Raw genomic sequence first — 11,484 nt, forward strand, 5'->3', positions numbered from 1 at the left:
GTTTGCACTCTATTCTCTTGCAAAAGATTTTATGGAAAATATTTCAAATCTGTTTAGTATCTAATTCGGCAATCTTTTTGGACCACTATATATCATCAAGTATCAATGAGAACTCACTGAGTTACAGTTCAATCATGCTGGATAATCTTCGAGAGTTGACCATCTGAAGGGAGCAATTTGATCACCCATTTTGGGCAGGCACTGGGACCGACAGTGGAACCAATAATGGGAAAACAGAATTTGGCAAAAAATCAAAAGGAAATCATCATAGGTAATAGTTTATCAGGAAGTATCCCTGATTATATTTGTTACAATCTTCGAAAACTCAGGTGGCTGAATCTATATATCAAGAAACAAGTTGAAGGGACAAATTCTATCCACTTTAGACCAATGTTCACAATTTCAGACACTTTCCCTGTGTCTTTCAACAATTTCACTGGCGTCATCCCAAAAGAAATTTGGTACCTGAAGGAGCTTGAGGTGCTGATTCTTGGCAGGAACAATTTTGAAGGTAAGAAGATCCTGATTCAGATGCTGGTGGATTATTGTTGTTGCTAGTTATTTTACTACTGTTCAGAAATCACATGCATTTGAGCAAAAAACAAATTGATATATTAGTCAATTTGCACTTTATTTTTTTCATTATCTATTGGTGGTCCATTTATGTAGTGCCCAAACATGCAACTAGCTAGTAGTTGCAAGCAGCAAATTCTGTCAACGGAGGACCTCTCTTATTTTATCTTATTCCTTTTTTCGCACCTTAGGAAATATAAACTATTACCAGTTCCATCAAATATCTTAACTTCGTAGGATGTCTTCGGTTTACATTTTTTAGGTGAAATTCCCAGGGGCATAGGTAACTCAACTATGCTGAAGACACTAGACTTGGGCCATAAATGGTTAGCAATATCACCGATTCCGATACGAATCGGTCGTAGTAACCAAAACGGAAGGAACCGATACGATACCGATCCCCAAATCGTGAATATTACCATATCTACGGCGACTCGCTCTAACTCGGCTGATATTGGTCGATTCGAATATGTGATGCTCTGACTTGACCGATATATCCGAATCCACTCGGAGTCGATTCGAATATTTTTTCCCAAATTGTATCTTTTTCGGTATTTTCTAATGTTAATAATCTTTTCAGATTTTTTGAAAATTTTTATATGCTATAATGTACGTATCACCTGATATTCAACCAATATGTCACGACGAATATGGAATAATCGAGACCGTGATGCGACCGGGACCTATGACGGCGAACCATGTTCATAACTACGTAATCGGTACAAAAATTGACTATATTTTACAATAGCTTAGCAGCTTAGAACAACAAAAGTTGATGGTGAATAGTTTTGCTTAATGCATGTGCATTGATACAATTTTGGCAGGTGTAATACCACGAGAGATTGGCAATCTACAAAATCTAGAAGATCTACTTTTACAGTTCAATAGCCTGACTGGTTCCATTATTCCATACCACATGAGATCTTTAACCTTTCAATGAACCAAATGATTTCACTCCCTGTCCCTGGCACTCAACTTTCAGGCAATCTTCCGTCAAGAATGTGTTCTGGGGTACCCAATTTACAGCATCTTTACTTTAGGTGGAATAACTTCAGTGGGGACTTGGGACTATCAATCTTTAGTGCCACGGGGTTAAGATTTCAAATCAAAATAGTAAAATTAATATTATTGAAAAAAAAAGTTATTTCAAAAGAAAAGGCTAAAAGTTAAAAATAGTATCAGTTTTACTATCAATCTTTATGAAAATGTGTAATTTTAAATGAAAATAAAGATAAAAACTTTTCACTCATAGAAGGTAAGCAACTCATCAACCTGAAAAAAATCTCAAATTTCCTAACAATTATGGTTAATGATCACGTATTCTTGCACTTGCCTATGAAAATTTATTCCATCTTAAAAAAATTTCTTTCTTTCATCATATTGTGCCCTAAGAATTTAGTATATTCTTAATTAAACTACTTATGATTCTATGAATACTAAAAAAATTAAATTGTACATGTGGTATTAGTATTAGATAATATTTGGTTCAAATAACTACATTTTAAAAAAAGAAAAGAAAACAACAAAAATAAAGAAAAAAAACCCAAATAAGATAACAAAACATAGTACAAAAGATCCAAAAGATACATCAAATACATAATCATCAACTTTTCCTCATTCCCTTCTTCACTATCTATTTTATGTTATAATTGACTTTTTTTATTACTTTTTCATTTCTCTTTGCCATACGCTCTTAGTCCTGTAGTTTTACTCCTACCTCCGATCATCTCCTTTTCGTCACTCTTGTCCTTACCCCTATTCCGACCCATCCCGACTACCCTATGGATGCACCCATGTGACTCCACTATCATTATAATTTCTATAGTTCATCTTACATTTTCTATAAATGCAACACTAATAATAATTTAACTAATCATTCTTTTAAATTTTAGTAAAAACAATTGAACGTGAAATAATGTTACAAATTGCTTTGATACTTTGAACTCATTTCTCTATATTTGATACATAAATTCTAAACTAATTTCTATTGTTGCTTTATAAACAATGTACAATATATGAAACAAATTAAGTAAACTAATATAGAACATAACCATTTTACCATAATAAATTGGTAATAATAATTTATCATTTCTAGCAAATAAAATATCACGTCATTCAATTCATACTCTATATGTGTGTGTGCAGGCGCGCGCTTGTGTGTGTGTGTGTATAGCATGAACACACCACACACACGAGCACACATAGACACACACACACATATATTATTAAATTATAAGTGGGGGGAACAATCCCAAATCTTTTGTTCTCTATTCATGACATTATACTCCTTTTTTGGCCATCTTCCTCTTATCCAATAACCTTTTCTTCTCCATCCTTGAAATCCTTTCCCTTCCTCTCATCATACAAGCCTCATAATCCTTCTTTTCCACTCAGTAATTTCATCTCTTGCCTAGTCTCATAGCTTTATCTATTCCTTCTCTCGGCATACTTCTTCCATCCGACCAATTCACCTCCAAACCCTATAATTTTCCAATTCATGACTAACGAGTGCGGGGTATACATATACAATTAGATCATTTACAATCAAGTTTTATATTTATAAACTCCTAAATACCCCACACGCAATTTATCGCAAGTATACGAATAGTGAGCGAGTATAGTGTATTAAGAGTCGATCCCACAGGGAAGATTGCGATTACCGGTGATTTTTAAACTCCTTTATTATTTAGACTACGATAAATGTAAAAGTAATAAAAATAACACTAGAAAGCTCCTAAAGATATGGAATTCCTTACTACTCTTGCAAATGAGATTACCGGTTACGTGAATGCTATTATCTTGGTTAGTTATGGCGTAATTTCCTAATATATGTGAAACCTACTCTTGTAGTAAATCAACTATACTTGTAACTAAGCCATACCTACTCTCGTGGTTATGAATTAATTACAAATTATTCCTTCTATGAAATTACATGAAACAAGTCACTTAATCCACATAGGTGCACCTCTACTCTCGTGAGTGTACTCCCTAGGTTTATCACTTCGTTGAACTAGTGTTAAATTTCAATTCTCATTACAAACTTAACACCTTTAGATAATCACAACTAATGGCCGGTTAATCATGATTAGAAAAGCAAAAGTGATAAATAACTTGCTCAAAATAATATCATCAAATAACCAAGTAAACATCACAAATAAGATATAGCAAGTTCATCCATACTCTAGGCATAAACTTTAGCTAAACACGAAGAAAAACACATCCAAACTTGTATTATAGCTAAACATGAACTTAAATACAAAAGAGAAAGTGATAGGAGAGATGTCATCCTTGTCACATGAGCTTCAAACTCTCCATTTTTGCTCCTCCAATTTTCATCCAAATCTAACTACAAATACAAGAAGGAAAAGCTACACTAACTACTCTATAATACCCTAACTAATGAACTAAGGAAATTCTAGTGAAAGCAACATTTTTGGTGAGTTTCTCTAGCTTTCCAAAGTTCTGAAAATGTCCTCCAAAGGCTTCTATATATAGAGGATTCAAGAGCCAAATGAATTGTTTCCAGTTGTCATTTTTTACTCTTGAAACTCTCTAAGTTTGCTTTTCAAAGTTTCCATGCATCATCTGATCATTTCCTGCCGGAATCTTTGCAGAAAAAATGGTCAAAAAGCTTGTGTGAAAAGAACACAAGTTGCAGAGCAAGTTGCAGCTGAAATCCACTAAAACGCGGGTAGAAAACGCGGCCAATGACCGCGTTTTGACCCCCATTTTACTCTTTGCAGGTTTGCACTTTACTGGGCAGAATTCATCCTTGCTCTGTTTTTTGTCCAACGTCAACTGATATTTTCTTGGTCTTAGAGGCTGAACTAACTCTTGTATAAAACATAAAAGTTGTAGCCCTTTGAGTTAGGTTTCCAATGCCTCAAAAATCATCGCAATTTGGAGCTCTGTGGATCAATAAATAACCAAAATACCCTCAACTGGTCAGAACCTTGTTTCAGCTTCGACCATAGAAAATGCACTTCTGTATTTCGACTTTTTGACAATGAAAACAGCTGAACTGAACTCCAATGTCTTCATACCGAATGTAAATATATCTCTTATCTTCAAAATGGTTCATGAATCACCTCAATCTAATGTCTGTAGCTCAAGATATAGCCAAAATACGACAAGGTGTCAAAGCTGTGAAACTTGCTTTCTTTTGTTCTTGATTGCATTTCCTCTTTTGCACTTCATGTCTTGTTTTTATCACTTCAAACCATCATCAATCATCCAAATATCTTCTCAATATACTCCATTTGATGATTGAATCCTTAAACCTACAAAAACATGAAATTTTCACCATCAAAATCCACAGAAATGCAATTTTTACCACATAAACCTTAAAATGCATATTTTCACTAGAAACTTAGTTAATTAGTTATAAAAGTAGGTAAAACACACCAAAACTAACTAATAAAATATACTTAAAACACGTAAAATATATACTTGTCAATGACCTATTTCGTTGCTGTCTAAAAAGTTTTGATAAGTGGGATCAACATAAAATTTCATAAAATTTGGTGTCTTTGAAAATTTTCTATAAATATCCTTTGAAAAAAATTTTCAAACATTCCAAAAATATTTATGAAACAAATTATTTAAACACATCCTTGTTTCTATGAGTTCATCTCCATCTCAGTAAAATTTGTTTACTATATATCTCACCTTCAAATATTATACATACACACATATGTATGTGTGTGCATGCACGTGCGGGTATGGATAAATCAAAAACATATTTTACATATATATCTAAATTTAGTAAACAAAAAAGGAAGTTTACATTGGTCAAAACTATAAACATTTGGTCTAATGTTGATAGAATCTGGATAAGAAATTAACGAGAGTTCAAAGTATCATTTGAATCTCAAGGATGAAAATATTTTCTGGTAAAGGATAGAGATTGATATGTCTAAGCTTGGGAATTAAGAAATATGATACAAAATTAAAGAGCAAATTAATAAATTCATTAATATAGTGTACTTAATTTCCTAAGAGAATTGTAATGATAACTACTAAATTGTAACATCACGTTATATTGTTTCTATTTTTCATAATATTTGCATATTGATATTACCTTATTGTAAAATAGGAATATTCATTTTGTCCTTATTAGACTTGTATCTTTTCCAAGTCTGCATGAGAGTAAGTAGTATATTAATGATCTTGGGCAAGATTAGTATTACCATAAGTTGATCACTCTTGGGAACAGGTTCTTTGGCTTTATAATTATGTTTTCATTAAGTATCTTATGCTTAAGAATGATGGATTATCTCTAGTGGCTATGGAAGAAATAAGCTGTGTGCTGACCAGTAAATAACATTTGAGACATGATCTTTTGTTGATCTGCCATATAGCTCTTCTGTGCATATTCTATTTGTTTGGTTTTGATGCTGCAAGCTCTGATTAGGAATGGGGTCCAGTGTTACAAAGAGGATGATGGTAGAATGTTTTTGGATGCTGTTAAAAAAAATAAGTCTTCTTGTTCATGTTAAAAATTTATTTTCGTGTCCTGTGGTGTAGATTCCAACAAAGCAATGCAGAACTGTTTCTAGAATGAACTCAATTTTGCTTTCTGAGTTGGTGCTATACCAAATTTAGCTTAAGTTTAGCTCAGAAACTATTATTCTTGTATCCTGTCTTCACATGCATGGATTTAAGATGCCATTTTTTACTAGTTTAACAATCAACAAAGCAAATTTGAGAGATGAAATTTTTCAAAAAACAAATAAACAAATAGACAAACTATGGAAATGAAACCAGAGTACTCTCACTTCTCAATATGAGCGTCGAACTCGAGCAAAACTAGTGCTATTCCTTAGGTTTTTCTGGATCTAATCCATCATGCAATCAGAAAATTGTACACATAGATTTGAAGGCTGCAAATATCCATTTGGATCATGAGTGTGAAGCTGTTCTGTAGTGGATACAAAACTAACGCGTCACAACTCTAGGCCAGGGAACTATGGGACACTTTCCTCTTAATATTTCTTGACTGGAAAGTCTTTGGAGAAGACAGATGTAATTGAATATGGCATTCCTGTTAATGAGTACGCCCTCACTATAGTGACTACTTGTTACTGCCTAGCGGGCCGAGTGGATTTCGCTTTTTCTACATTGGCTGTCTTCTTCAAGCGTGCTCTTGCACCTGCTGTAGCCACCTTTAGTGCTTTGCTCAAGTGACTCTTTCAAGACAATAAGGTTCCCCAAGCACAAGAATTGTTCAAAAAGATAATACAAGAAAAGGCCAACCCAATGAGATTACATTGGGGATTGGGATAGATGGGTTCCAACAGTATTGATAAATGCCTATTACAAGACCAAGAAAGTGGAAGCAGCCATGAATCTCTTTCGAGAGATTCGACATAAAGGTTTAACACCTAATGTTGTTGTTTGTAACACTGTCATGCAAGGGTTATTCAGTGCAGAAAGCTATCTTAGTGCAAGAGAAGTTTTCGATGAGATGCAAGCTGCAGGAATAAAGCCTAATTTTCACACTTACTGCATCATGTTGGATGGGTTATGCAAGATTGGAAAGGTCCATGAAGCAATGCAGTTGTTCCATTCAATGGAAGCTGATGGAGTAGATCTTCATATAAGCATGTATAATATCATCCTTGATGGGTTGTTTCAACAATCTCTCCCTTGAAGGATTCAACCCTGATGTCAGAACATACACCACCATGATGGCTGGCCTGCTTTCAAAAGGTCTGCTGATCGAAGCTAAAGAGCTTGTTGAAAAAATGGAAGAGAAGGGTTGCCTGGTGTTACATACAATGTTATTTTGCGAGAACTCCTTAAGGGAGGTCATTATGATGGCACAATGGTCTATTATGAAGAAATGGTTCGTAGAGGATTCTTGCTGGATGCATCTACTTTTTCCATTTTACTTGATTCGAAAAATCCTCCTATACTTAAGTTGATGTTTAATATTGATCCTGATATTGAGAATCTAAAGAATGAAGGATAAAAAAGGACCTTCAGATTAGTTGCAACTTATTGGTCCTCTTCTTTTTTGGCTCCTAAACTGTTTTCTATTGGAATCAACATTATGTAAGTTTGCCTTTGATCTTGTTGTCTTTTTTTTTGGTCAAAATGGCAACTTCCATTTCTTCAACAAAACGTCTTACAAACACTGAGGCCACTGCCTCACCAAATCTGCTTGAGTAATTTCAGGCAGCCAAACCGGAAAGGTGTGCTTCCATTCAGTTACATTTGCCAAGTTCATAGCAAATTTTGCTAATTTATGGCTAATACAGTTGTTCTCCCTCCTAGTGAAGGAGATACAACATTGGTTAAAGTCATACTTTAAACTTCTAATATCCTTTATCACAGTAGCAGTGATCGATCGATCATCTTCCTCCCCATTCACCTTGTCTACCATTTCCTTGCAATTTGATTCAAATTCTACTTTCTTTCATCCTTGTTGTTTAGCTCGTATCATTGCAGCTCTGAGTGCTAATGCCTCTTCAAGTTTTGCATTAGAGCAGCTTTTTGATGGGTAGACCCATGTTGCTATCACTTTGCCTTCCCAATTTCTTCTTGTGATGCCTCATCCTACTCTGCCAGCTTTGTTGTTTAAGGCTGCATCTGTATTCACTTTTATCTAGTCCTCTTGTGGTTGCTTCCAACTCTGATCGTCTCTTTTTGCTTCCTGTTTTTGATCCTCTAGCTCCAATTCCTTCTCCTGAGCTTCTTGGTATTCATTCCATTCCACCACTACTTTGTTCACTGATACCATTGGATCTCTGTATATGTTGTTAAACTGTGTATTTCATTCCTCGATTTCCAGATCTGCCAAGGAGATTTACTGTGAAAATTATGTGCTCCTTCCCACTTTCTTTGATCACGGCATCCTTCAACTCCTCCCACCAATGTCAGAAATTGTTTCTATATTCATCCAGTCCATCCCAACTTAGAGGTGCACACTTCCAGATTGTTCTAACATTCCTACAGAAAAATAACATATGTTCTATCGTTTCAAAACTTTCTCCACAGTATTTACAGATATGATCACCCCCACCGCACCTTTCCTTTACTACTGCACTAACAGGAAGAATTCCCTGCAGACATTTCCAGAGGAGTCTCTTGGTCATATTTTGTGAAGCCTGTGATTTGTACATTAGAAGAATCGAAATTGTACCGAATATAGGCTTATAAAATCAATTTTCTATTTATACGTGACTAAAGTGTAATTTGAAGAATCGAAATTATACCGAAGTATAGAAAGTTTTTTTTCTTTTCCGATATTTTAATGTAATAGGCCAACTTTTGGCACGAATAATTTATAATTACTTCCTCCTGCCTCCTTTTAAACCAGCCGTTAAAAGGGGGAAAAAAATGGAGAGAGAGAGAGAGAATGGGTTCAGCCAACTTGAGATCGATACGACATCATGCCATTCAAAATCAACCTGAAAACCAGAAACATCAGGGCTTCAGAATTTGCCTCAAATCCCAGTAATTAATTCACCCAAATTTCAGATTTCAGACCAATTTAAAATCCTCATCAGCTGAAGGCGTAGAAGATGATGACGATGAAGAGAAGAGCTTCTTCTGCGGTGATTGTTTCCATTGCTCGGTCTCAGGGAGCAGGGGCTTCATCAGGTACTCCTGCTCCTGCAGGTTGTACTATTGCATCATTTCTCTCTGCATTCCCAAACCATAAACCCCATTTGGCTTTTTATTCTGCTATTAGTGGTAAAGTTAGGAGTTCTTCTGGAAAAGCTCTGAAATTTCAACCTGAATTAAGGAATGATATTAATAATGTCAACAGTCTTGATGATGCTTTGAGCTTGTTCGAGCGGATGGTCCGGATGAGGCCTCTGCCTTCTGTTATTCAATTCAATCAACTGCTGACTTGTATTGTTAAGATGAAGAATCATTATTCTTCAGTTATTTCCCTTTTTAGAGATATGTGTGTCCAGGGCATTCCTGTTGATGAGGCCACCCTTAATATAATGATTAATTGTTGCTGCGTTGTGGGCCGAGTGGATTTAGCTTTTTCTACATTGGCTGGCTTCCACAAACGTGGTTTTGTCCCTAATGTGGTCACCTTTAGTACTCTACTCAAAGGACTCTTTCGAGGACGCAAGGTTCCCCAGGCACAAGAATTATTTAAAAAGATAATATTCGAAAAACTTTGCGAGCCCAATGAAGTTATCTTTCTGGTTGTGATAGATGGGCTCTGTAAGGCGGGTAATACTCAAATGGCCATTGAATTCCTAAGACTTATGGAAAAAAGAAGAAGATGTAAGCCCAACGTTTATGTGTACGGTACAATCATTGACAGCTTGTGCAAGGATAAAATGGTTGATGAAGCTCTTGCCCTCTTACAGGAGATGTTTGAAAAGGAAATTCCCCCAGATGTTGTCATTTACAATTGTTTGATTCTAGGTTTCTGCAATTTAAGTAAATGGAAGGAGGTTATAAGGCTCTTCTCTGACATCAAGGATTACAAAATTGCTCCAAATGTTTTTACTTTTACTATAGTGGTGGATGCATTGTGCAAGGAAGGACATGCAAAAGATGCTGAAGAGGTAGTCCGGATCATGATCCAGCAAGGTCAAAATCCCGACGTGGTCACATACAATTCCTTAATGGATGGATATTGTTTACAACGCCAAATAGGTGAAGTAAGGAGAGTATTCGATACCATGGTTGCTAGTGGCCTTACTCCAGATGCTCATAGCTATGCTATTTTGATAAATGCCTATAACAAGAACAAGAAAGTGGAAGCAGCCATGAATCTCTTTCAAGAGATTCGGCATAAAGGCTTAAAATGTGATATTGTTGTTTATACCGCTGTTTTGCAGGGGTTATTTAGTGCAGGAATGTATCCTAGTGCAAGAGAAGTTTTTGATGAGATGCAAGCTTCTGGCATAAAGCCTGATTTTCACACTTATTGCGTGATGTTGGATGGGCTATGCAAGACTGGACATGTCGACGAAGCATTGCAGTTATTCCATGCAATGGAAACTGATGGAACATATCTTCACATAGAAATGTACACTATCATCCTTGATGGGTTGTGCAAAAGCAGGAGGCTCGATAGTGCTCGAGATCTTTTCAACAATCTCTCCCTTAAAGGATTGAACCCTAATGTCAAAACATACACCACCATGATTGCTGGCCTGCTTTCAGAAGGTCTGCTCATCGAAGCTAAAGAGGTCGTTAAAAAGATGGAAGAGAAGGGTTGCCCGGCAAATGATGGTACATACAATGTTATTCTGCAAGGACTCCTTAAGGGAGGTCATTATCATCATGCGATGGTCTATCATGAAGAAATGGTTCATAAAGGATTCTCGCTGGATGCACATACCTTTTCCATTTTACTTGATTTGTCTGCTGAGAATCAGAAGAAACCTTCTGTGCTAATGTTGATGCTGAAGATTGATCCCGATAGCAAGAAGTTCATAGATGGGGAATGAAGAGGACCTTCACATTAGTTGCAACATGTTGGTCCTGCTATTTATTTTGGCCCCTGAACTTTAATTTGTTGGAAAAAACATTAATTAGGTTTGCATTTGATCCTGTTATCACTTTTCATCTTTGTTGCAATGCAACTGAGCCTTAGAGGAACTCTCTTGGTGATTTTTTGTGAAACGCCTCAGAGATCATCAATATGGTGGAGAAGCCGCATTCCTTGGTGATCTCTCCACAGTCTCTGCCATAAAGGATTGGACCTTGATGAGAAAACATACACCCCAATGACTGCTGGCCTGCTTTCAGAAAGCTTGCTTGCAGAAGCTAAAGAGCTTTTCGAGAAAATGGAAGAGAATGGTTGCTGGCACACAGTGTCATGTTCAATGTTATTTTGCAAGGACTTCTGAGGGGAGGTCACTACGATGATGCAGTGTTGTATTATGAAGAAATGGTTCGGATAGAATTCTTGCTGGATTCATCTACTTT

The 11,484-nt window shown here is 36.0% G+C and overlaps 2 protein-coding genes across 2 annotated transcripts; both read left to right on the forward strand.

The window, feature by feature from the left end:
- Nucleotides 1-390: 390 nt before the first annotated feature.
- LOC113776999 (pentatricopeptide repeat-containing protein At3g22470, mitochondrial-like) lies at nt 391-7,225 on the forward strand. Its single transcript, XM_027322049.1, has 2 exons — nt 391-511; nt 6,873-7,225. The coding sequence occupies exons 1-2, from the start codon at nt 391-393 to the stop codon at nt 7,223-7,225; spliced, it is 474 nt and encodes a 157-aa protein (XP_027177850.1).
- A 1,879-nt stretch (nt 7,226-9,104) lies between these two features.
- Nucleotides 9,105-11,003, forward strand: LOC113777000 (putative pentatricopeptide repeat-containing protein At1g12700, mitochondrial). The gene has a single exon (XM_027322050.1). It carries the CDS (start codon nt 9,105-9,107, stop codon nt 11,001-11,003), a length of 1,899 nt encoding a protein of 632 aa, XP_027177851.1.
- The last annotated feature ends 481 nt before the right edge of the window (nt 11,004-11,484 follow it).

This window comes from Coffea eugenioides, chromosome 7 (assembly GCF_003713205.1).
Source record: "Coffea eugenioides isolate CCC68of chromosome 7, Ceug_1.0, whole genome shotgun sequence".
NCBI lineage: Eukaryota > Viridiplantae > Streptophyta > Magnoliopsida > Gentianales > Rubiaceae > Coffea > Coffea eugenioides.

Coding starts and splice junctions, on each gene's coding strand:
- LOC113776999 (XM_027322049.1), top strand. CDS start 391: ATGTTCACAATTTCAGACACTTTCCCTGTGTCTTTCAACAATTTCACT. Junction 512..6,872: donor TGGCAGGAACAATTTTGAAG/GTAAGAAGATCC, acceptor GGGTTCCAACAG/TATTGATAAATGCCTATTAC.
- LOC113777000 (XM_027322050.1), top strand. CDS start 9,105: ATGACGATGAAGAGAAGAGCTTCTTCTGCGGTGATTGTTTCCATTGCT.